The 27718-nt window shown below is 42.1% G+C and overlaps 1 protein-coding gene across 1 annotated transcript in view; it reads right to left on the reverse strand.

Moving 5' to 3' along the window:
* The window catches only part of msh3 (mutS homolog 3 (E. coli)), a 278450-nt gene that overhangs the window by 18677 nt on the left and 232055 nt on the right, over positions 1-27718 (reverse strand). Inside the window, exons 20-22 of the mRNA XM_078213881.1 lie at positions 26811-26997; positions 13905-14031; positions 3252-3426 (exon numbers count right to left, since the gene is read on the reverse strand). Coding sequence (XP_078070007.1) covers positions 3252-3426; positions 13905-14031; positions 26811-26997 — 489 coding nt within the window. The remainder of the gene's footprint in view (positions 1-3251; positions 3427-13904; positions 14032-26810; positions 26998-27718) is intronic.

Consider the following 27718-nt stretch of genomic DNA (forward strand, 5'->3'; position numbering starts at 1 on the left):
ATGAAGAGCTAATTAAAAACCACATTAAAAAGATGCTTTTGCTGTTAAGTAGCTGTCATAATTTTGTGCAGCAGTTTAACTGGAAATGAATATGCACACAGAGACCCCACGAGGATATTCCCATTGTTAAACAGGCAGGCACCCACACTCAGCACGTCAGGAGGCTGGCAGCACCTTGGAGGCAGCAGACCAGGGAGCCATCAACACCTCCACTCAGTTACCTCAGCACTGAGGTAATATTTTGTAGCAACATACACAACCCATTAGACTGGCACTTACATTTAAAAAAATAAAAAGGCTGTTAATTATCGCTTAACGTCCAGCAACAATATAGAGGATTCTGGAATTGAAAATCTGCATTATGATTGCTTGATTTACTCATGTCCACAGGGCAGATGGAATACTTTTTTGGTGACAAGGTTTGGAACAATTTCAAAAGACCATCACAACTCAGCCACGTTAATACACCTGAAAAAAGCACCATTAACTCAGAACTGTCAACAATGGGGATATAGACTCCCCAAAGTGCATATGGCCCATCGAGCCTGCACTGACAACAATCCCACCCTATCCCCGTAACCCCACATATTTACCCTATGTGCCTGTGTGAAATGTTGGCAAAAGTGAGCAAGCATGTCTGAAAATCCATCAAAGTATGAGAAATGGTGGTTATCCTTCAGAGTTAGCACCTTAGTCCAAAATGTCTGATTATTAGTGCAACACTCTTCCATTTCTTATCCCAAGCGGTCTGCTGTATCTTTGGCGAAATTGCTGATTTAATGACCAGTACTGCCAAATTAGAGGGCCACAAACCAATACCAGGCAAGGTGGACATGCCAGGGAGGGCATGGAGGACATTGTAGCCCCTGGGCTGTCAAGGACATGGCATAGCACTGCCCCCAGCACCCTGGCGTTGCCAACCTGGGTGGGGGGGGGTTCGATGCTAGTGATGGGGGTGTGGTCTTGATGCCTGAGATGATGGCTGGATGGTGGCGGGGGGGGGGGTGGGTGGCAGGGGCCAGGCCACCCTGATGCTCATGTGGGCAGGGGGGTGTGGGGGGCTGTCTGCAGGGGGTTGCAATGTTTGTGGGAAAGGGAGGGGGACCTTCAACTTTACTCTGAGATTGGGGCACTCTTTAAAAAGGGGTCTGTGAGGAACCGGTCTTTCTGGTGCCTTCAGATCCCACATATCCGTTTTCCGGCAGGAATCTTCCCAATCTCCAAGAAAATAACTAAGTGTGGGTGAACTGTGATGGATTGCACTGACCCATCCAATGGAACTCTCACCGCTTTTCCCGCTGGAGATGACACTTAGTCATTTTTTTTTGAGAATTCTACCCATGATTATAAATTAGTCCATGAGAATATCAGAATAGCAATAATTACCGTGCAAATGTTTGACTTAAATACATCTAGTAGCTGACTGCCAAGAACGTAGAATAATTTGAGATAATGCAGAATTATAGATCAGTATTGACTACAAGCTTAGTCCTTTCTCTGCATAGACTAATGCTGATTTGAATAAAAAATATCTGATGTTTAATTTTATGCTTTGCATACAAATGAGAGAATCTAAAACTGTGCCAGTTTTCAGACAGGTTTCTTTTTCCCTGAGATTCTGTTCAAACTCATTTACATATTGCCAATGCAAAATCTGTCCTGTACCAGTGCAATTGGGCAGTGTTGTGGAATGTCATGTTTTTGTAATGTAAATTCTTCCTTGTATTGAAGAATGGCAACTTAATAAGGTTTGATTAACACAGCTCAAAAATGGACTTATCACAAGAAATTAGCTTTTTCAATTCACCGTTGGCGAGTTATCTGGTTTTAAATAAATGAAAATTACTTTTGAAAAAAATTAAAGGACCATTTTCTGACTATGTTGAAATACAGGAGCCAGTTTCTTAATAAATTAGAAAAGTGTACACTGTAATGCCTCAAAATGCCAATATTAGTGCCTATGTGGCCAAAAGGACCACCTTAATTTTTAGACCCTCTTCAAAGGCCGACAAACGAGTGGAAACTTCTTATGGAGATTAATTCACTCTGGTGGCATGGCCAGTTTTGTGGACAGGCCCTGCATCCAGCACAACCTTTTGTAAACCGAGTGCAAAAGATGACAGAAACTCAAGTAGCACAGTATGCAATCATTACTTGAAAGTTCTGCAATCTTCTGCGCTGGGTAAGCTGATTTTGAGCAATCTGAGACACAAAACAATTGCCACCAAAATGGAGACTCCAGGCCCAGAAGTTCAATTAGAAGGAGAGACTACAAAAACTCTTTTCATTCGTGCTGAGTGGTTAAGAGCAGATCAATAGAGGTGATCAAATTATGAAGTATTTTGTTCCAAGGTTAGTTTGAAAAAACTTCCATTAGTTGGTGATTTAATAACTGGGAGGCAAAAATTTAAGAACACTAAAAAGGAGGGAGAGAGGAGTATTATTTACTACAAGACATCGTTGGGACTTGCAACATCCAATGAAAAACAATAGTGGAAGCAGAATCGATTACAGGCGGCACGGTGGTTAGCACTGCTGCCTCTCAGCGCCAGGGACCCGGGTTCGATTCCTGGCTTGGGTCACTGTCTGTGGGGAGTCTGCACGTTCTCCCCGTGTCTGTGTGGGTTTCCTCCGGGTGCTCTGGTTTCCTCCCACATTCTAAAAGACATGTTGGTTAGGTGTATTGGCCATGCTAAAGTCTCCCTCAGTGTACCCGAACAGGCACTGGAGTGTGGCGACTAGGGGATTTTCACAGTAACTTCAAGCAGTGTTAATGTAAGCCTACTTGTGATACTATTAAACTTTAAACGGGATTTGGAGGTAAACAGATTTAAATGAACAGCTGTAAATGCTGTAAAAGCTATTATATCAGCTATCATTCTAGTCCAGCCAAATATCTATTGAAACAAATTAAGTTCAAAATATTTAATGTAACAAAAATCAGGTATGTTTACTTATTGTCAGCATAATGCTGACTGAATGGTGGTTTAATGATAAACCGATGTAAAATCCCAATCACTAAACTCTTGTGTGAGAATAGTCAGGAAAGGCGTCAGAAACGGCCACACATTCCAACATTAACTAAACTCAAGTTCTGAAAATTTGTATTTTGTCAAATGGATACGGGTGCATGTAATTTGGGGGCATTGTGCATGACAATTAAAAGGTAAAGATTTAAAATAATCTGCAGAAACCTCTTTGTGAATTTCTGCAAGCCATCTTCAACTTTCCTCACTTCAAGTTTATCGTACCTCTTAGTGTCCATCAAGCCTTCCAACTCCTTGGATTTCTGAGTGGCTTTCTTCAGCACTTCCTCTGGGATACTTGCTAGCTTGGCAACATTCAGGCCATAGCTGCGATCGGCTGCTCCCTCCGTCAGCTGATAGAGGAAAGTGATCAATTCAGGTTGCAGTTCCTCCACAGATTCTAGAGGATTAAAAGGGCAAGTGTCAATTAATCCTCTCCTGGACCAACAATTAAAGCAGATGGCTGGCATTAAAGGATGAACCGTTCTTATTCTGTCAGAAAATGTAAACATACATCATGCACAAAGTGCAGAATAAAAAGGCCCAATCCACTCTCTTCCCCCTCCTCCCGGGGCCGCTGACACTATTTATGCAGACCTTGTTTGGTTAAGTTTACAGACATTTCCACTTACAATGTGTTCAGACACATTGTACAATCTGAATGACCCTCGTTCTCGAGTTTCTTCACGGGATTTGTTTATGCGAATTTCTTTTTTGCGCAACGTGACACTTTACCTGCACAGTGGGTCTATTTAATTACCAAACACAATTTAACAGTTACATTTATCATACTGACTGGATTTATAAACAGATGACGGGGGAGCAAAAATAAAACTGTCGTGCAATTGGAAAGAAACTTTTGATTTAAACAGACCAGGAAGTAGCATCATCAAACACACATTACTGCCAACACATACTAGTCTGATTAGACCATGCATAAATTCTTCGCCAGCATGTTGCTTCAATATGCTTGTCGACATCGTTTAAGGTGCAGGCAACTCAGAAGACAGATTGCCATCAAAAAGGTAGGAATTTTCAGTGTGTTTCCTTGAATTGATACCAGCACATGAAGAAGGACCATTCACCCACTGAAGCACATCTCTCTTATACCTTTACATTTTGATATTATATCCCTAATATTTTTACTTCTCTTTCCCATCCAACAGGTTGCTTCCAAAATTCATTATTCAATTAAAAAAGCTCTCCCTATTTTAATTTTAAATTTGCTTTTCATTCATTTAAATGTCTCACTTTTCTGGATTATTTTGAAACGTTCACTTTTTCCACAGCATTTAATGTTTTGAACCTAACAAATGTTCATTCAACTGAACAGTCCAAATAACTATAAAGAGGATACTTATTTCAAAACAATGAGGCACCTTCCTGTGATAAAAAGGTTGTATAAATTTGTTTTTTCCTCAACACATTTCAGTTGTCCTTATTTGCTGCCTCATGGTTGAATTCAGAGCTGGTCAGAATCAAAGGTTGGGGTTTTATGGGGTAACACTGGTTCGATCCAACTGCCAGAATGTCATGGGCAACCCTGCCTCAGCTGGTCACGGAGGCCCCGGCTGCATTTGATGGTCATCAGGCAGCCAACTGTCTGCACTTGGGGCTTCCATCCCTTAAAGGAACAAGGACCACCCCTCCTGCCCTCATCCCATCCCAGTTCATCTTCCAATTCAGTTAACCGACTCTTGCTTACTTTGTGTAAACTGGTCAGAGTTAAATCTTACATCTTTAGGGACGTCTTAGCAATTTCTAACCCCATTCTACATGGATGGCACAGTAGAAATCATAGAAACCCTACAGCACAGAAAGAGGCCATTTGGCCCATCGAGTCTGCACCGACCACAATCCCACCCAGGCCCTACCCCCATATCCCTACATATTTACCCACTAATCCCTCTAACCTACGCATCTCCGGACACTAAGGGGCAATTTTAGCATGGCCAATCAACCTAACCCGCACATCTTTGGACTGTGGGAGGAAACTGGAGCACCCGGAGGAAACCCACGCAGACACGGGGAGAACGTGCAAACTCCACACAGACAGCGACCCAAGCCGGGAATCGAACCCAGGTCCCTGGAGCTGTGAAGCAGCAGTGCTAACCACTGTGCTACCGTGCCGCCCAGTAGTTAGCACTGCTGCCTCACGGTGGCAGGGACCCGCGTTCGATTGCCGGCTTGGGTCACTGTCTGTGTGCAGTTTGCACATTCTCCTCGTGTCTGCGTGAGCTTCCTTCAGGTGCTCCGATTTCCTTCCACAGTCCGAAGATGTGCGAGTTAGGTGGATTGGCCATGCTAAATTGCCCCTTAAGTGTCAGGGGGACTAGCTAGGATAAATGCGTGGGTTGTGGGGTTGGGGCCTCAGTGGGATTGTGTTCAGTACAAACTCCATGGGCTGAATGGCCTCCTTCTGCACTGTGGGATTCTATGATTTCAAAACCCCCAGTGAATTATTAATAACCAGCATCCAATAATCCTTTCTCCATGTTTTGAAATCCCACTTTTGTTACAATCTCAGTTGATGTTATGACTGATAGATTCCAGAATGGAACCCTGGTTCAAAATACCGTAACTTTTACTTTTCTTTTAGAAAACATGGAAAAATTGAGTCACAGGACCACTAATTAGTTTTAACAACAAGGAAAAAAAAACATGTATTAAACATGCAACAATTGATTATGACACATGACTCCTTTACTGTCCCCTTATCTTCACAAATATACACAGATGTCAAGGTTAACACAGGTTACAAAGTATATCTTAGGCTATAATGGTCTCAGTAATACACAGTCCCTTGAAACACGCAGGCTGGCTGTGGTCAGACACACTCCATTCTGAACCCAAGTGAATTTCTGTGGATTTTTCCTCTAACTCCCCCCAGATGATTCTTATACCATGAGCCATCTTGTCTCACTGAAGTCAGCTTCCACATGAGTGATTTCAAATTCCACTTTCAAAAATACACGCTTTCAAATCTTCTTTTAACCAATGCTTTCCCTCAGCTGCTTCCATAAATGATTCACTTCCAGGTTTGCATCTCTCCCTTCAGGATTCCTTTTGTCTTAACTCTTCATAATTATTTTAACTATTGATTCCCAGAGTGTATTAAGATGGCACCAAATTTTTGATTTACTTCCAAAGTCTGCTTTTCCACTATAAATCTGGTTACTGCAGCTACTTCTTCAAATTAGAACACTTTGGGCCCCATTTTACCATTTTCATTCTAAGTGCTGGATCTGGGCGCAATTCAGATCCGACTTGAATTCTGTTCTCAGGCGCCCCCATATGCACTTAGCCTGAAAAAAAAGATTGCGGGTCTGAATCGCGCTGTGGGCGGGGCTTATCGCACCTGAAATGCTGCTGCTCCAATCGGAGCTTTGAACTGCACATGCGCAGTGAAAAAAGAAATTTGAAAAACGCACCCGTCACATCGCTCCCGGGTCGCAAAAAGTGGATAAAGCGGCCCCCACAGACATCACCCCACCCCCACAACATAATCGTCCCCTTGATCCACGCCCCCACCTCCCCCCACCCCCGGCTACCCAGACCGATCGCGACCTTCTGCCCCACTTTCCCTCCACCGATCGCCCGCATAGTGGCAGTGGTCCCTCCATTTGGGGGGGGGACCTTCTGGCCGCCCCCCACACCCCCCGAACCAGAGAACGATCAGGCCTCCACCCCCCCCCACCAGAGAATAATTGGGCCTCCCTCCCCACCCCCCGCCCCCAGAGAGCGATCTGGCCTCCCTTCTCCCTCTCCCCCACTAGAGAATGATCTGGCCTCCCTCCTCCCCCCCCCTCACCAGAGAATGATCTGATCCACCTCCCTCCACGCCCCCCCCCCCCCCCCCCCCCCACCACCACTGATCTGAGTAAGAGAGCCGCTGGAAGCTCTGAACTTACCTCTTCAGAAGCTGGAGGGCCCGAAACAGACCTTTGCCGAGCATGTCTGTTTTGCGCTGAATCTGGACGCGCGAACGCAGTGGTAAAGGGGGAAAGGCTGGTAACGTTGGGCGGGCAGCCCATTAATTCAATTTAAATGCATGCAAATGCGTTTAAATTGCCGTTGCTCCCCTTTCGGGCACGGTTCGGATCACAGCCATTTTTGGGCCTTGGTAAAGTGGGCATCTGTGCGGACGCGCATCGCGCTAATCGCCTCACGCTCGATTTTACCAAGTTTCCGCGCCCGAAAACAGGCGCGACGCAATGGTAAAATCGGGCCCTTTATCTGCTTTCCCCTTGAACTCTCTTGAACAGTATCTTGTTCAACTTCTTGGTCTCTGTTCCCTTGACTTCTGTCTTCCTAAGTCATTCCTTCAGTCCCAATTCCCTAGTTATCTGGACTTTATATGGTTCTTTAAGAAGACTGCCTTTTTTCAGCTGCCCAACCCCCTCATCCTGGCCAGCTTTTCTCCTGGCAGAACTGAGAGATGTTCACTCCCCGGCTTCCTATCTTCAACTGCAATATATCCATCTAAAAACTAAACCTGAAAAGCCTTCTTACTTTAAAGATGTCCCCAGTTGCTAAGCAATGACTTTTACTTCTCAAAGTTTTTTTTAACTTTTCATGCCACAACCAAAGCACAATAAAAGCACAGTTGAATTGAAACCAAAACCCTTGCACATACAAACACCTTTTTCTAGCATGAATCTAACTATAGCTTTATTCTTCCTTACACAGAAACACTACATTAAGCCCACTTAAAAGTAGCCCTTATTTCTATTATTTAACAATGCAGTATAAATCTCTTAAAACTACCACAGTTTTACTGACACTCATACTTATGGCACTCTTCTTTCTATTTATTTTCAAATTAGACATCTCCGTTCCCCTCTTCTGCTGAAGTATTTACCCCCTCTATCTCCACAAGATTTCCTTTTCTGACTCTAATCAGTTACATCACAAATTAAATGGAATGAGGAGTTGTCTGGGCTACAAGGAGATTAAACAATTGGGAGATGGAGGTTTCTGAAACTGTTACTAATGCAAATAGGTTAATAGATCATTTAACCTTCACTGGTTCCCAATCCTCCATGGTTTTACGCCTCCCCAATATCTGAAACAACCTCTGGTCTTACAACCAGGATACTACAGTGCAGAAGATGCCCTTCAGCCTCATGGAAGCAACCAGTTTTCCCACTAAGCTGTACAGCCACACAACAGCTTGAAGGTGCTGCACAGGCCTTGTTCTGTTCCAAGTGCCTCACATATTCTGCAGCGCAAAAATAATTAAAGTAAAAAAACTGACTGCGCAAACAACAAAAATTAAAGTAAATATTGCCTTTAACCTTGCGGGATATCTGTGATCTTCCAGTTCTGGCTTTTTCCATATCCTTGATTTCCATTGCCTTTGTGCCTTCAGCTGCCTCGGCACTAAGCCCTGGAATTCCTTCTCTAAATCTCACTATCCTCTTTAAAGACATTTCTTCAAAGCTACTTCTGTGACCAACCTTTCAGTCTATTTTATCCAATGGATATTAATGGGAAAATGACTGCAATACCAAATTTCTGCTAATTATTAAAAAAAAAGTGGGCAGCATAATCTTTTGTTACTGGTTTAAAATTAAGTCAACAAGCTATTAATATTGGATGACCATCCCTGAATTGTGGCATAAAACAAGTAGATTTTGTGCCCTAAGGATGTACTTACAGAAAATTAATTTGATACCATTTCACTCCTTTCTCATTATTGTGACTACACAGATTAATTTGTGCAAATGCATTAGAAATCCATTACGGTCTGCTCCCCTTAATTAATGCTACACCGGTTTGGAAACCAGAACTACTTCAGCACTATAGCAACAACATTCAAGTTTTCTGCAATGCCTGTACAAATGTACAGGGCGCGATCTTACCTGCTGTTCATGCCATGCTCCTGCTACTGCAAGGTCGGAGAATTTGGTAGCCAGCCAAATCTCTCAGTGAACTGCAGTGGGATGGGAAAATGCTACCAGTGTGAATGGTGATAACATTCCGGCCACAGTGTTATTGGTTATTTGTGGCTTCTTCATTTAATCAATAGAATCAAATCTGCTGCTTTTCGTAGGCAAGTAAGTATCATGTTTCAGACATTCATGGAATACGCAAGTTAAATGGCATTTCTGAAACTTGCACTTAGATCTCTTAAAATTATATCAAAGAAAATGTAGGAAAATTGTATCATTTTATCTTTGAGATCACAAATAGCTCTCCCATGGAGCAGGGAGGTTGTGGCCAAGTGCATTCATTTATAGAACATTCCAATGCTTGATGTTTGCACAGCATAGTATGGTTTATACAAGGCACCAAGTCCATTTTCCTGAAATGATCTCAGTACACAATGTTCATTATAAGCTGTCCTTTCACACATTGCATCAATCAATAAAGGGAAAGCAATTTTACATTTCACACACAGTGAGGACTGCAAAGAGAATGTCTGTGGGCAAGACATTCCAGCTGCATTTTAATACTATCTTAAAAGTCAGTACTCCGACTGGGGGAAGATGAATGCCTTCTTGCACTGTGATGTCTTTTTAAAGCTCTGAGGGCTCAAAAGAAGCTGGCGGCAAAGAACTAATAGTTCCGGTTATCCTGATACGCAAAGTACCTTATACCAGAAGAGGCAAGCCACAAGCAATTTAGTGCCTTCGATCTTTCTCTTTTAATCAGAATTCCTTTAGCATAATTTCAGTTCTACTTCTTCTGTTTGAAGCACACATTGCTGTGATAACTTACGTACATGAAAATGCCAGGGCGCTGAAAAAGGTTGGGGCTCTTTTGCAAAGTGGGCAAAGCATATCTGCTTTGGGCAAAGTGGGCAAAGCATGTTGCCATGGAGAAGTTTGTGCCTCATTTGCATGCACATGAGATGATGTGTGCAGCAAACCAGCGCTCCAATGGAGATCGCTCACTGGAGAGGGCTGGAAACTGGGCAACTTCTGCGTGAGAACCAACGATGCACCTCCCTGCTTCACAATGTTGTAAAATGAGAAAGATTTGGAGCCACTGGATCTCAAAATACAAAAAGAATCCTACATCCAGAGGACAATTATTTGCTTGTTAACATGACTTCCTAACCGAAACAGGCGAACACTCTAACCATCGATCAAGAGGATGTGAGGATTGCCTAAGTAAATTAGTGGTAAATGACCTTGGCATTGGCCTTTTTGGGCCATTACTAGCTTGTGGCTACAGTTAAATTCAATAATATTATTTGTGAGGGACTGCTGATGGCATTCAGGCAAAGAGCGTAAAATTAATTTTTAAGCACTCTTGGCAATACTCTACCTGGGCTTAATCAAGGGGTGGAGTAGATTGTCAGGCAAACCAGGCTTCTAGTAAAACAGACTTATTTTGTAAACTCAAAGCTAAGATAGATGAATGAGTTTCATCTGCAGCATGTCAAGCATCATTTTGGTGAGTGTTAAGATGCCACAGGGGGAGTCGACTGGAGGCATGTAGAGTAGGCAGATCTTGACCACTCCTGTGAAGACATCACACCTCAATGTGCCACTGTATCCAAGACTGGGGGGCTGCATCCTGGCATTGGCCACCACAACTAGTTGGTCCCACTGTTTTCTGAGAATTTGTCTGGAAATTCTCTTGGCCAGGTCATCCTGGAGAGGATACATCTCTCCTCCTCTGCTTCTCCTCGACTAAGATCTCCGGTGAAAATCTTGGGAACCCGTTCTCAGCCATGAGTCAAACTCATTTTTACAATGACCTTCAGCACTTGCTCCAGCAACTCGCATCTCTCTTAAGAGGTACAGGCCAGCTTGTGGAACAAGTTAGCTTGAACTCTTCATAGCCTCTCACTGTTTTGTCATAGAGTCATTGAGGTTTACAGCATGGAAACAGGCTCTTCGGCCCAACTTGTCCATGCCGCCCTTTTTTTTAAACCCCTAAGCTAATCCCAATTGCCCGCATTTGGCCCATATCCCTCTATACCCATCTTACCCATGTAACTATCTAAATGCTTTTTAAAAGATAATATTGTACCAGCCTCTACTACTATCTCTGGCAGCTTGTTCCAGACACTCACCACCCTCTGTGAAAAAATTGCTACTCTGGACACTTTTGTATCTCTCCCCTCTCACCTTAAACCTATGCCCTCTAGTTTTAGACTCCCCTACTTTTGGGAAAAGATATTGACTATCTAGCTGATCTGTTCCCCTCATTATTTTATAGACCTCTATAAGATCACCCCTCAGTCACCTACGCTCCAGAGAAAAAAAGTCCCAGTCTATCCAGCCTCTCTTTATAACCCAAACCATCAAGTCCCGGTAGCATCCTAGTAAATCTTTTCTGCATTCTTTCTAGTTTAATAATATCCTTTCTATAATAAGGTGACCAGATCTGCACACAGTATTCCAAGTGTGGCCTGACCAATGTCTTGTACAACTTCAACAAGATGTCCCAATTCCTGTATTCAATGTTCTGACCGATGAAACCAAGCATGCCGAATGCCTTCTTCACCACTCTGTCCACCTGTGACTCCACTTTCAAGGAGCTATGAACATGTACCCCTAGATCTCTTTGTTCTATAACTCTCCCCAACGCCCTACCATTAACTGAATAAGTCCTGCCCTGGTTCAACCTACCAAAATGCATCATCTCGCATTTGTCTAAATTAAACTCCATCTGCCATTTGTCAGCCCACTGGCCCAATTGATCAAGATCCCGTTGCAATCGAAGATAACTTTCTTCACTGTCCATTATGCCACCAATCTTGGTGGCATCTGCAAATTTACTAACCATGCCTCTCATATTCTCATCCAAATCATTAATATAATTGACAAATAACAGAGGACCCAGTACCGATCCCTGAGGCACACCGCTGGTCACAGGTCTCCAGTTTGAAAAACAACCCTCTACAACCACCCTCTGTGATTGATTATATGTGCAATCTAAATGATGTTTCCAAACACATTCTATTTAGACTGCTCATGGAACAATTTGGTCAAACCATGACAGAATACTCAAGTTTCAGAAAATGAAGGGTAACCTAATCTCTTTAAAATGGAATAACTATTAATAGCATCATAGCATCCCTACAGTGCAGAAATCAGCCATTCAGCCCGTCAAGTCTGCACTGACCCTTACCCAGGCTTACCCTGTAACCCCACTGATTTACCCTGCTAATCTTCCTGACCTATATATCTTGGGACACTAAGGACAAATTTAGCACAGCCAATCCACCTAACCTGCATATCTTTGGACTGTGGGAGGAAACCAGAGGAGAAACCGGAGAAAACCCACACAGACACAGGGAGACTGTGCAAACACCACAGAAACTGACACCCAAGCAGGGAATCGAACCCGGGTCCCTGGCACTGTGAGGCAGCAGTGCTAACCACTGTGCCACCAGCTATTGGCCAAGATGAAACGTGAACTTTTCAATCTTACAACAGGCGGAAATGATGAACACTGTTCTGAGGCAAGGCCAATCAGTCACAAAGCTGACTTAGTTTACAATTATACATGACTGAATAAACTAGTAAATACTGAATTTTACCTTATTCCTTCATGCTGCTGGTGATTTCAAATCAAGTGTGACTACCATTGTGTAGTTTGAATTAATATGTTATTAAGCATTTTCTGCTAAAATTTATGGAAGCCATTATAATAAAAACTAATCCAGCATTGTTGGAAATCAACCAGATTAGTTAAGTAGACAGTCTAAATTGAGACAATTAAAGAATAGGTGATTCATTAATAGGTATGTTAGAAAGGCTGGAAATGTAATGCAGAACACAAATATTTATAACTTTTATAATTATAAACATATTAACACTTGATTATTAATACAGACTTTGAGTGTAGTGAGAATAGGATTAGTGCGTGTTTCTCAGGCCACAGGATAAAGAGATAACATGAATGTTAATCTTGATTAGAAGAACTGAATAGGCCCTTGTCTTAAGGAACCTCAACTCCGATTGACAGACAGCTATGTTGGCCAATTATTGCTCGACATTCAAGTCTACCTCAAGATAAGAGATATCGTTTGAAAGTCTTAAAGCTGAGAACCACATGCGTAATTAGCTAAAAGCCAATGGGCTAATCCTTATTTCATTATTGACAAGTTATAGACCAATTGGCTATTTTCCAACAATTGGCAAAGGCGGGCTTCCAATTTATAAGGTACAAGAAAGGGGTTTCGAGAATCCATGTTGGATTACGACGGGCAGAGGCAGAGAGACAGAGAAAGGCAGAGAGAGACGTGAAGAGAGATGTAAAGAGAAAGATGTGGGCAAAGAGGAGGAGAGAGAGATATTTACGAGAGGCAGAGGAGAGGTGATGAGACAGTGATGTTTATGGAGAGGTGCTGAGAACTGTTTTCGATGTTGTCACCTCACAACTTGGTCTGAATAGGGTGCTGAGAAGTCTATTCAATTGTTAAAGTGTTCTTTCTTGCCATATGGTTAAGTCTCTAGGATCTTGTGCGATTTACAATTGGGAGGTGGGTGGTTACTGCAAACAAGCAAACCCCATGAATCTAGGCAGAATCAAATAAAACAAACTTATAAATGCTTCCTATAACATATAAAGCAACAAAGCAAATCATGCAATCCATGTTAACTAGTTCACTTAATTTCTTTCAGTTAGCCTTTTTATTCAAAACAGAGTGGTAGTACCCCAAAAGGGGATGACTTACAATATCCCTATGAAGCACCTTGGGGTCTTTATTAAATTATGTTAAAAATGCGACATAAATCCAAGGTGTTGTTCTGTTATTAGAATTAAGGATACCAGATTTTCAATCTGTAGTAAACCAAAAGTCGGAAAACATACAGGACAAATCACCGAGATTATGAGGCTGTACATATGGGCTTTCCTTAACCAGGGTATCACAGTTCGTTTAGACATTCATTCTCAAACCTTCATTCATACCATTTTGTTCATCAACATCCTCATTCAGCAAGAAGGCCATGTGATAATTCCTGATATTCTGCGGGTAGAGTTTCTCCAGTTCACACACCGGTGGGTAGTGGGTAACAAATAGTGTCAGGGATTTTACCTGGAAGTAAAATTATAATACATTATTATAACATATGGAACTATCAGCACAGAACCCCACAATTAATTAGCAGATGTAACTAGTTAGAAATAGTAGGAGAGCTTAAAATTCCAAAGAAGCGTAACAAGTTAAAGGACCAGAGCAAAGTGTAAAAAGAAAACGCTGACCTGCTGATCGAAGGTATATTCTCCATAGTTACTACAAGAAAAGTTGTGAAGAACTTTTGGTGTAGCAAAATGTAAACCTATTGTTAATGCTGCCAATAAGGGAAGCTCATTATCAATGTTGGCACTGATCACAGCAATTGTCAGTTAATAGTAGTTTATCAACTGTGAAGAAAAAGGAGTGCGGAATCAGAGTGATCTTTTGAATCCAGGAAGGCTACAACTTATCACGGGAGGTCTTGTTGTGCAATGGGTAGCACCACCGCCGCTTATTCAGAAGCTATGGGTTCGCATCCCACCACAGGACTTGATGGCCAAAGGAAAATGCATTCATAATGTGGCCAAACAGGTTGATTATTAACTTGTAAATCCTTCCAATACATGCCAATGTATGGGATGGCACAGTGGCGTAGTGGTTAGCACTGCTGCCTCACAGCGCCAGGGATCAGGGTTCGATTCCTGCTTGGGTCACTTGCCTGTGTTGAAATCCATTTCTATGCTTTTTGCTTTCTTGCTCAATTAATTTATCTAATCCTCTTTGTTTATATTTTATGCTCCTATCTACAATATTTACAATGCCACCAATCCTGCGTCATTCTTTGGATATCCTCCACCATGACCTCCCACTGCCACCTCCAAGAACCTGTGCACCCACTCCTTCCATCCTTGAGCCATCCTGCAACCCCTGCCTCTGTGTGCCAGCCAGCGTGCTCCACACCTTCGTCAAAAGTGGATGCAAGGAGCCCACTTTTCTGCTCCATTGAGCTAATCAGCACACGAGTGATAAATGTGCAGATTTCTGGTTCAGCACTTCCAGGCAAGTTCAAATTATGGCAATCAGCCACTGGGACCAAAACTGTGTGCTAAGTTCAGACTTGCAAACGGGATGTCTCATTAGCACAGCAACCATTTAAGGTCCATTTTCACCCTTTGCCCAAAAGGAATCCCACTCTTTCTAAAAAGCAACACTCAAGAGTTCCACAACCGTTCATGAGACAAAGGGGGATTGAGGGAGGAGCTGATAATCATACACTTCTCCCGACTCAATACTCCAAGGTCTTTTTTTACTCGCACTATGTAACCATTGCCACTAACATAAAACTGATGACATTACCATCCAATCTAGTATGCTGTAAGCTATATTTCAAAGCTTATCATGGTAACACTATTGTAAGTTATATTCTTTACTTTTGTGCTTTTTTTCCAGGAAGCTGTGCCTATGCCCTGATGTGTACCACTGTTCAGTGGCACTCACTTGTACCCTCACAAACACCAAGTGAGACAGAGGAAAGAATACAGGGTATTAAACTGCTGCATTGGAGCAGGTGGTGTCAGCAGTGAAGGGACCTGTTGGATTAAGCACCAGCTGGAATCCATCCTCTCCTCCTCAGCTCAGGGATCTGAACCTCATTGGGCCTGTTGTTAAAAACAAGGGTGCTTTTGGAGCAGATGGTTTTACAGTAGGAAAGATGGCAGGAGAGAGTCAATGATCAGGCAGTTTCATCTCCCAGGCTAGGGGAGAGGCAATGATCAGGCCCTTTGATCTCCCAGGCTAGGGTAGAGGCAATGATCGAGGTAGCCGATGAGGTTTTTCAAAGCAATCTTGGCCTTTGGGCTAAGATCAAGCATTAGATCAAGCCCAGGACGAGGTACAATGTCTTGTTTTGTCAGCTTGGATCTTGTTTGTCCCTCTCGTGAGCACCAGGAATTGGATTCAATTTGAATTTGGATTTTTGGATGGAATAAACATTTAAAAGATTAAAAAAGATGGGAGGGTTGCCCTCAACATCAAGGTACCTTTGAACCCAATGTGGTACCAAGGAGCTTCAGGAAAGCAGAGGTCAGTTGGGCTTAGGGCAATTCTACTCCAACCAGTCTTCCTTAGGAATTTACAATTCTATTTTCTGATGATTTCAAATAGACGGCAGGAAATTGCAATAACTGTATCTAATACCAATTACCACAAAAAACACGATTCTTACTATATTTTGCTGTGTGTTACCATTTGTTAGGTTTGTTTTATGTGAAAAGAGGGCATCAGAAGTAGGATCAATATATTTCCAATCCTGTTATGCAGTCAAATCCAGCTGAATTTGTGTTATTGAGACAAAAATGGCAATAAATCATACCAAAAAATAAGTCTTGACCCATCTGTCCCCTTTCAGTTCGAAATAGAATAATCCTGGCCACTCAAAATATCTCCCACTTTCTATGCTTTTTAGCTTCGACAAAGCGCCATCTGGACTCAAAATGTCAGCTCTTTTCTCTCCTTACAGATGCTGCCAGACCTGCTGAGATTTTCCAGCATTTTCTCCTTCGGTTCCAGATTCCAGCACCGCAGTATTATGCTTTTGTTTATATAGAATAATCCTGGCTCCTGATTTAAGAAGGTTGAACATACCAACTTGAGGAAAATATCAAACTGCCTCTCTGACGAATCATTCTGTAAGTTATTACAGAAATCACAAGGATGGCATTTCAATGGTTCTTGGATGGTGAAGGGAAAAGGGAAAATCTCAAATAAATGATCATCAAGAACCTCTCCAAAATACAAAGCACCCGATTTCTCTGATACATTCCAATGCTCTCCTACATTATGTAACACAGGTCACCAGCGCTACCCCTTAAAAAACCAAAATAAAAGTAATCTGCTTAACTTTATCAAGTATTTTACCTGCTCATTTATCTGCAAACTGTAATATATAAAACAAGGATTTTTGGCAAACAATACACACAATTGTACCTTTTGGAGAGAAAAGGGAAAGCTTTACACTTTGGTTTAAAGGAAGGGTGAAGGAGGACATGTTTCAATGTCAGGGCCTCAACAATTCAGTTTAAATTAAAAGGAGAAAGCAATTCTGCGGAAGAAATAAGAAAGGAAATGGTTACTGCAAATAACTATTCCAATTCAAAACTCCCGAGATTTTTTTTTTAGCTCCCATGACTTCAGTCTTTCACTTAATTGTCCACTAATTGTCCTTAAATTCTGGCCTCTTCTGCATTCTCAATTTTAAATGCTCTACCATTGATGGCCTTTCTTCCTCGCTTTCCTCCCTGACTAAGCTTCTGGTCATCTGACCCAATGGCCGGAATTTTACCGACATGCTCGTCCCGATTCCAGGGCAGTCGAGGCTCGGAGAACGGCATTCTCCGTTGGCCTCAGGTGGGATCACACGAACCTCGGGTGGTTAAATTCCACTCAATATCTCCCTATACAGGTTGATGTTATACTTTGTTTTCGAATACTGCTGTGAAGTGCTGTGGGAGGAGGCATTGGTGGTGATCTTTCAGGAATCACTGGAGTCAGGGAAGATACAGTAAGAAGTTTAACAACACCAGGTTAAAGTCCAACAGGTTTATTTGGTAGCAAAAGCTATTTATATAGAATAACCCTGGCTCCTTTTTTGTGTGGCTTTTGCTACCAAATAAACCTGTTGGACTTTAACCTGGTGTTGTTAAACTTCTTACTGTGTTTACCCCAGTCCAACGCCGGCATCTCCACATCAGGGAAGATCCCAGAGGACTGGAAAAAGGCTAATGTAACACTCCTGTTTAAGAAGTGAGGGAGGCAGAAGATGGGAAATTATAGGCTAGTTAGCCTGACCTTGGGTAAGAGTCCATTATTAAGGATGAAATTGCGGAGCACTTGGAAAAATAGGGCTGAGTCAGCATGGCTTTGTCAAAAGGAGGTCATGTCTGACTAATCTGTTTGAATTCTTTGAGGAGGTAACGAAGAAGCTAGACAAAGGAGAGCCAGTGGACGTGATTTATTTAGATTTCCAGAACGCCTTTGACAAGGTACCTTACAGGAGGCTGCTAAATAAGCTAAGAGCCAATGGTGTTAGAGGCAAAGTACTGGCATGGATAGAAGATTAGCTGACAGACAGACAGTGGGGCTAAGGGGTTCCTTTTCAGGATGGCAACTGGTGACTAGTGGTATTCCACAAGGGTCAGTACTGGGACCACAACTTTTCACTATATACATTACTGATTTGGAAGATGAAACTGAGGGCATGATTGCTAAATTTGCAGATGATACAAAGATATGTAGAGGAACAGGCAGTGTTGAGGAAGTGAGGAGGCTGCAGGATAACTTGGACAGGTTAGGAGAGTGGACAAAGAGGTGGCAGATGGAATACAATGTGGGAAAGTATGAGGTTATGCACTTTGGTCGGAAGAATAGAGGTGTAGGCTATTTTCTAAATGGGGAAAGGCTTTGGAAATCTGAAGCACAAAGGGACTTGGGAGTCCTGATTCAGGACTCTATTAAGGTTAACGTGCAGGTTCAGTTGGCAGTTCGGAAGACAAGTTAATGTCAGCATTCATTTCTAGAGGGCTAGAATACAAGAGCAGGGATGTACTGCTGAGGCTGTATAAGGCTCTGGTCAGGCCCCATTTGGAATATTGTGAGCAGTTTTGGGTCCCATACCTAAGGAAAGAGGTGCTGGCCTTGGAAGGGTCCAGATGAAGTTCACAAGAGTGATCCCAGGAATGAAGGGTTTGTCATATGAGGAGCGGTTGAGGAGTTTGGGTCTATACTCGATGGAGTTTAGAAGGATGAGGGGGGATCTAATTGAAACTTACAGAATACTGGGAGGCCCAGATAGAGTGGACATGGCAAGGATGTTTCCACTACTGGGAGAGACTAGGACTCAAGGGTACAACCTCAGAGCGAAGGGACGCTTCTTTAAAACTGAGATGAGGGGGAATTTCTTCAGCCAGAGGGTGGTGAACCTGTGGAACTCATTGCCACAGAGGGCTGGGGAGGCCAGGTCATTGAGTGTCTTTAAGACAGAGATAGATAGGTTCTTGATCAATAAGGGAATCAAGGGTTACAGGGAGAAGGCTGGAGAATGGGGATGAGAATCATATCAGCCATAATTCAATGGTGGAGCCAACTCGATGGGTCGAATGGCCTAATTCTGCTCCTATATCTTATGGTCTTATGGGATGTTTCATTATGTTAGAACATAGAACAGTACAGCACAGAACAGGCCCTTCGGCCCACGATGTTCTGCCGAGCTTTATCTGAAACCAAGATCAAGCTATCCCACTCCCTATCATCCTGGTGTGCTCCATGTGCCTATCCAATAACCGCTTAAATGTTCCTAAAGTGTCTGACTCCACTATCACTGCAGGCAGTCCATTCCACACCCCAACCACTCTGTTGAGGTGTGGAATGTTAAAGGCACAAATTTGTTGTTGTTGTTGTATATACCTGGCCCCACTAAATTAAATCGCAGGCATTATTATTTTTCTGTCAGGCATCATTAAGACATCACCACTCCAGTGAAAGACTAGAATAAAAATGACCTGCAATTTTCTCTGGTTAAATATCTAGGCGGGTGATTACTATCTGAACAAGAATATTAATTATGTCTAAATAATGAAAAGAGTATGTTCACTTGAAGGGGAAAGAACACATAGTGTTTTTATTGGAAATAATGCATTGCACTGTGTTGCTCATATGTCAACGTGGATTAAAGATGCTCATTGTCAAGTGTTCACCATATGTAGAGATCACACAATGGAAATTGAGGAACTATAGAAAATGAGCCAACAGTGATAGTGAACAGTCATTAAATAGCCATTAAAGAACTGGAGACCTAGCATGTTCTGACTACCACTTGGCTTCCCTCCCAGGCAGCAATCATTAGGTTATAGTGGGAGAACTACAAGCACAATCATAACAGGCTAAATTCTTAAATTCTTGTTCTTGGAGGAATTTTCTGTTCATCCAATATTGGATGCGAGTCAAGCCATATGAGAATTTAGAAAGAGCGATGGTGGGGAGGTGGACCTGGGTGTCATCGACATACATGTGGAAACTGATGCTGTATTTTCGGATGGTGTCACTGTGGGGCAGCATGTAGCTTAATGCGGGTTATGGGGAGGCAGTGGTGTAAAAGTATTGTCACTGGACTATTGTACCAGAGACACAGAGAAATGCTCTGGTGGCCTGTGGCAGATGGTGAAATTTGAATTCAGTAAAAATCTGGAATTCAAAGTCTAATGTTGACCATGAAACTGTTGTCAATTGTTGTAAAAACTATCTGGTTCACTAATGTCCTTTCGGGAAGGAAACCTGCTGTCTTACCTGGTCTAGCTTATGACTCCAGAACCACAGCATTGTGGTTGATGCTTAAATGCTCAGCCAGTGACCCCCAAATCATAAAATCATGGAATCCCTACAGTGCAGAAGGAGGCCATTCGGCTCATCAAGCCTGCACCGACAACAATCCTATCCAGGCCCATTACCACACATATTTACCCTAGCTAGTCCCCCTGACACAAAGGGACAATTTATCATGGCCAATCAACCTAACCCGCACATCTTTGGACTGTGGGAGGAAACCGGAGCACCCGGGGGAAACCCACTCAGACACGAGGAAAATGTGCAAACTCCACACCGACAGTGACCAAAGCCGGGAATCGAACCCAGGTCCCTGACGCTGTGAGGCCTCGGCCCATGGAAGATCCCAAGGAAGAGTAAACAAAATAGGATGGGGCCAAGGATAGATATGTGGGGGAAACCAGAAGTAATAGAGAGACAGAGGAGAACTCAAAACAAGTGATTCCCAAGCTAAAGCTGGGTAGATAAGAATGGAATCAGATAAGGTCAGTCCCACTCAAATGTCAGAGGAGAGGCTTGAAAGTTAAAGAAAGAGGAGAAACAAACCGTTTACCATAGTCACACAGAGTATGTCAGCGATAAATGCTGGCCCAACCAGCGATGTCCACGTCTAATGAATGAATTTTAAACAACCCTTGCAACTTTGATAAGGGTTGTTTCAATACTGGGACAGGAACAGTGACCTGGTGGAGTGTTTCAAATATAGGACGAGGAAGGGGGAATGTAGAGTATCAAGTGGGTTGCCAAGGCATCAGTGTTAGCATCATCATCGCTACTACTCCTGACTTACATCGGTGACTTGGATTCAGAAACCCAACTGCAAATGATGTCAAATTAGGAGGGGCAGTGGAATAAAAGGACGCATCTCAGAAGAAGTTACAGAGTAAGTTGGACAAAATATATGGAAGATGCAATGGCAAATTAAACTTCATATTGATCAATGAATGCAAAGTACTGTGCTCAGGAAAGAAAAATATACACACACACTCCATGAATACTGCTAAAAACCTAAGCTGAAACTGAAATCTTAAAGTTAAAGTTTATTTATTAGTCACAAGTAACGCTCACATTAACACTGCAACGAAGTTACTGTGAAATTCCCCTAGTCGCCACAGTCCGGCGCCTGTTCGGGTCAATGCACCTAACCAGCACGTCTTTCAGAATGTGGGAGGAAACCGGAACACCCGGAGGAAACCCACGCAGACACGGGGAGAACGTGCAAACTCCACACAGATACTGATCCAAGCCGGGAATCAAACCCGGGTCCCTGGTGCTGTGAAGCAGCAGTGCTAACAACTGTGCTATCCTGCTGTTTGCGGACAATGGCATTAAATGTCCAATGACAAACCAATGCAGTATAACAATCAATAAAATCAAGACGACTGAATTACATTGTCAAAACATTAGAAAATGTCAGAGGAAGTCATGTTCAAACCGTACAATATTCTAGTCAATCTATGTCCAAAGATGTGCGTGTTAGGTGCATTGGCCATGCTAAATTGCCCCTTAATATCCCGGGATGTGTAGGTTGGAGGGATTAGCAGGGTAAATATGTGGGGTTTCGGTGATAGGGCCTGGGTGGGATTGTTGTCGGTGCAGACTCGATGGGCTGAATGGTCTCCTTCTGTACTGTAGGGTTTCTATGTACTTTGCTCCTTTCTGGTCAGTGAGGCACAAATAAGCCAATAAAGCACTGTATGCACAGCAAAGAAAAGCCACAAGATTGAACTTCAGACTAATACATCTGATTTATGAAGATGGAGAAGCTGATGTTTTTCAAAGGACACATCTGAAAGATGATCGAATAGAAAATCTAATACAAGATTAAAAATGGTACAGAAAATGGAAAACTAAGTGTGAAAATGAGAAAAGGACATGGGATCATGTTCAAATTCAGAACAGGTATTGGGAACTTCATCGTCATATAAAGAGTGATCAATAATCAGAATGGGCTCTTTGATAAAGGAGAAGAGGTGGAAATGCTGAAACCTTTAAGAATCAGTTAGGTCTTGCAATGGGAGAAGTGTAGGGTAATTGGGTGATCTAAGATGAAGCTAAATGGCCTTCGCTCATCAGAAAGTGGATGAATGGAGGTGAGGAGGAGAAACCAGGGACAACCAATTCCAGAAAATTACAGCAATGAAATGTTAAAAGATATTCAAGTGAAATCATTCCAAGGCAATAGTGGCCAATTCATAAAACAATCAACCATAAATCACTGCTGGAACCATCATTCATGTGGCAACGATTTAAAAAACAGCAACATTAAGAAAAATAAAAGTCAGTAATGAGAAAACGCATCAAAAGCATGTCGTTTCAGCATGTTAACTCTCACATTACCCAATTGTATTTTGAATAACCTCAGTGCTTTTGCCTCTTTCTTCGACAGATTATTTAAATCAGCTTTTCTTAATATTAGATAAGCTGTCAATCGCAGGAGTCATTGCAAACTTTTATTGGTTTATTTAGAATGGCACACACTACAAAGTAACAAAACAGGGGCCAAAGGTTTTGCCAACAAAGGTTGTCAAACACCTCTTTATCCCAGTCCCATTGTGCACATCATTGTTTGCAATTATGCCATGTTGTACAGTTTTAATCTAACATAATATAACTTGCAAAAATAGAAATACGTTGCCAGGATACACTGTTAAAAGCTCTCGCAGCAATGAACCAACACTGACATGAAACACAACTGTGAATGTTGATCAATCAGCATCCCTACAGCAACGGCTTGAAGCTGTCAAAAATGTTTATTCAGCAAGAAAAAGGTCATCGGCATTAGTGACAGACATGTAGTAACTACAAAATTAAGATTTCCATGAAAAAAAACCTATTATTCATATTAGGGGGCATGTCACTTTTCACAATGTACATCATTCAAAAAAATACTATCAGGGACACAATTACAAATCCTGCCGGACAATCATTCTGCATTAAGACACACAAAAGTACAGAAATGTCCAGTGTTATTTTCCCAAAATGGAAATAATCATTTCAAGTGATAAAGTATATACCTTACATACAAGTTCAACTGAAGATACAGGGCAAGTGACTACATTATGTCAAAATAAATTAATTTTAATCCGAGTTTCACTGTCTGTTGCTGCAGGTAAGATTGGTTTTAGATTTTTCCATTGTGACAGCAAGTAATGTGACAAAAAGTGAAGCAAAATAATTTGGTTGGAAGAATGGCAACGGGACCACAATCTATATGGGAAAGCAGATGGAGGGTGATGGGGATAGAAGAAATTTATCTGTTGAGGTATAATTCCTTAAATAGATGAAGGGTGCTGTAAGACTGGAGAGTAACCAGTCCAATATTAGTGTGCACCAGGCAGGGTGTGGGGGAGGAGCAGTTAAAATTGTCTGCAGATGAGGAAGATAAGAGTTGGTCAGGTGGAAGTGTTCTTAAAGAAAAAAGGAATTGACAAGAATAGGCAAGGAGTTCCAAGAGACATCCAGTAGAAAGAGCATAAAATTAGAATTTGAGCTAAACTAATTAAACGTGAATTCAATAGAGATACCAGAGATGAGGTTGATTATGAGGAGAGACTGAGCAGATTGGGTTTGTACTCATTGGAATTTAGAAGGCTGAGGGGGGATCTTATAGAGACCTATGAAGGGGCTGGATAGGGTAGAGGTGGAGAGATTCTTTCCACTTAGAAAGGAAGCTAGAACTAGCGGGCACAGCCTCAAAATAAAGGGGTGTCAGTTTAGGACAGAGTTGAGGAGGAACTTCTTCTCTCAGAGGGTGGTGAATCTCTGGAATTCTCTGCCCACTGAAGTGGTGGAGGCTACCTCGTTGAATATGTTTAAAATCACTGATAGATGGATTCCTGATCGGTAAGGGAATTAGGGGTTATAGGGATCAGGCGGGTAAGTGGAACTGATCCACTTCAGATCAGCCATGATCTTATTGAATGGCGGGGGGCTAGATGGCCGACTCCTGCTCCTATTTCTTATGTTCTTAGATGTTCAAAATCATGAGGGGCTGGACAGAGTAGATATGGAGAAACTGTTCCCATTCGTAAAAGGATCAAGAACAAGGGGGCGCAGATTTAAATTGATTTGCAAAAGAAGCAAATGCAACGTGAGAACATTTTTTTCACACTATGAGTGCTGGATATGGAACGCACTGCCTGGAAGTGTGGTAGGGGCAGGTTCAATCAAGGCATTTAAGAGGGCATTAGCTAATAACTTGAATAGAAACAATGTGCAGGAGAATGGGAAAAAGGCAGGAGAATGGCACTCAATGCAATGTTCCTTTGGAGTACAGGTGCAGATACGATGTGCCAAATGTCCTCCTTCTGTGCTGTAACAATTCTATGATTCAGTAAAACTTTTCATACAGTGCGCGTGGAATGCACTGCTTCAGTAGGTTCCGGATGCAAAATCAACTGAGCTATTTAAAAGCAAGTGAAATATTTACTTGGCAACTAAGGGGTATGAATAAAAGGAAAGTCATTGGGATTTAAGCAAAGATGGAGCTGTCATGGCTAACAAAATGGCAAAGCATGCTTTAAAGATCAAACATCCTTGCATTACCCATGGTATTTTATCCTTTTATATATACTCTCCCTTTCACTTTTCTGAGCTTAAATGAATGTCCCTTTTCTTGTAGAGGGATTCTGATTATGCCAAATATATGATTGGTGTTCAAACTTTCTCTGCTGGCAGTGTTTTTGCTCACAAATGGTACTCAGCTGGAAAGCAACATCTCAGTCAAGGAATTTTGCCAAAATGTAACCCAGGCAGAAGACCATAAAAGCAGCCAGAAAATTGAACAAATCAAAACTTTGATAATTTTGGAGAATAAAATCAAAGCTAATTTTTAACTGCAAAATGGAAATGTTGCCATTTTGCCGCAACAAAATAAGTATAAACACACTTCCTCAAATAAGGTGATGAATACACAGTACTCCAAATGTGATCTCACTAGTGCCCTGTACAACTGAAGCATAACCCTCCCTACTTTTGTATTCAATTCCCCTCACAATAAATAATAACATTCTGTTAGCTTTCCTAATTTCTTGCTGCACCTATATACTAGCCTTTTGTGACCCATGCACTAGGACATCCAGATCCCTCTGCATCGCAGTGCAATCTCTCACTATTTAGATAGTATGCTTATTTTTCATTCTTCCTGCCAAAATGGCCAATTTCACATTTTCTTCATTCACCAGGTCTTACTTAACCTAGCTATATATATTTTGTAGCCACCTTATGTCCTCTTCACAACTTATTTTTCTACCTGTCTTTGTGCCATCAGCAAATTTGCCAATCATCCCTTCAACCAAGTCATTTACATAAATTGCAAACAGTTGAGATCTTTGTGGCGTACCACTCATTTACATATTGCCAACTGGAAAAAGACCCATTTATCCCAACTCTGACTGGCCAACAGGAAACAATCTTTTATCCATGCCAATATGTTATCCCCATAAAACAAGCTTTTATTTTCTGCAATAACGTTTGACGTGGCATCTTATCAAATGCCTTCAGGAAATCTAAGCATATCACATCCACTGGTTCGCCTTCATCTACTTCCTCAAAGAACCCAAATGGTTAAACACGATTTCCCTTTCACAAAACCATGATGACTCTGCCCGATTACCTTCAACTATCTAAATGCCCTATAACTTCCATCATCATAAATTCTAACATTTTCCCTATGACAGATATTAAGCTTCCCTTTTTGAGTAATGGAGTTATATTTGCTATCTTCCAATCTGATGGGACCTTCGCCAAATCTAGGGAACTAGTGTTCAAAATCATCAGGGCTCTAGACAGAGTAGATAAGGAGAAACTGTTCTCATTAGTAAAAGGGGCGACAGCCAGAGGTCACCAATTTAAAGTGATTGGCAGAATCAACAGTGACGAGAAGAATTTATTTTCACGCAGCAAGTGGTTAGAATCTGGAAATACTGCCATAGAACCATAGAAGCTTACAGCTCAGAAACAGGCCTTTTGGCCCTTCTTGTCTGTGCCGAACCATTTTTTGCCTAGTCCCACTGACCTGCACTTGGACCATATTCCTCCACACCCCTCTCATCCATGAACCCGTCCAAGTTTTTCTTAAATGTTATAGAACCATAGAGTGCCAGAGAGTGTAGTGGAGGCAAACGGAGCTCTGAAAAAGGAATTGGGCAAGAACCTAGAAAAAAGAACCAGGGTCATGGGGAAAGGACAAGGGAGTGGAAACCAATGAGCTGCTCTTCCACAGAGCTAGCACAGACGCAACAGGCCAAATGGCTTCCATCTGTGGTGTAACCATTCTATGATCATACATTCTACTGGCCAATGGAGAGAATAAACTCTCAATCTGGAAATTAAATTCATATAGCAAAAAAGCAGCACCAAATGGGCAGTCTGACCGATCCACTTTTAACACTAATTTAGTAACACTGGTGTTGAACTAATTGCTTTAGAATTGAACTCCCAGCATTTTGAGAATTCCTTTTCGCACGTAAAATACTTACATCCTTAATAAAGTGCTCCAGAGTGGCATAAGCGATGGCAATACCGTCATGAGTACTTGTGCCTCTTCCCAATTCATCCAAGATGATTAAAGATTGAGATGTTGCCTTTTTTATGATCTCAGCTGCCTCTGTCAGTTCTTCCATAAATGTACTTTGCCCTTTGTAGATGTTGTCAGATGCTCCCATTCTGAAAAGTAAAGATTTATTCTTTTAAAATCTGCTGAAATCGTCCTTCATTTCACAGAAAGAATTCAGAATTTCCTAGCAGTTGTAGCCACTGGGACCCACCTACAATGCAAATCAAGGTATATTTGGCAACTTTATCTGGGAAATATCATAGAATCCCAACAGTACATAAGGAGGCCATATGGCCCATTGAGGCTGCATCGACAACAATCCCACACTATTCCTGTAACCCCACATATTTATCTTGCTATTCCCCCTGAAACTAGGGTTAATTTACCAAGGCCAATCAACCTAACTCGCACATTTTTGGACTGTGGGAGGAAACCAGAGCACCCGGAGGAAACCCATGCAGACACGAAGAGAAGGTGCAAACTCCACACAGACAGTGAGCCAAGCCGGGAATCGAACCCAGGTTCCTGGTGCTGTGAGGTAGCAGTGCTAACCACTGTGCCGCCGTGTGTTTAAAGAGTCGCGGGTTTGGTTTGTGAAATGCAGCTTCTGAGGTGTGCACATAAAAGTGTCAAGCACCGGACTCTAAGTGGTAGAGTAATTGCTGCTTTTGAGTGAATGGAATAAGTTAGACCTTCAGAGTTTGTGTAAAGCCCTCTGTCAGAAGTGTTCTTCAATTTCTTCCCATATTATTTCATGTTAGAACGGAGTGGCATAGCAATCAATTATGTAATTCAGATGAGCTTGACACAGCCTTTGCTTTACAATTGTAG

Source organism: Mustelus asterias, chromosome 6 (assembly GCF_964213995.1).
Source record: "Mustelus asterias chromosome 6, sMusAst1.hap1.1, whole genome shotgun sequence".
NCBI classification, from domain to species: domain Eukaryota; kingdom Metazoa; phylum Chordata; class Chondrichthyes; order Carcharhiniformes; family Triakidae; genus Mustelus; species Mustelus asterias.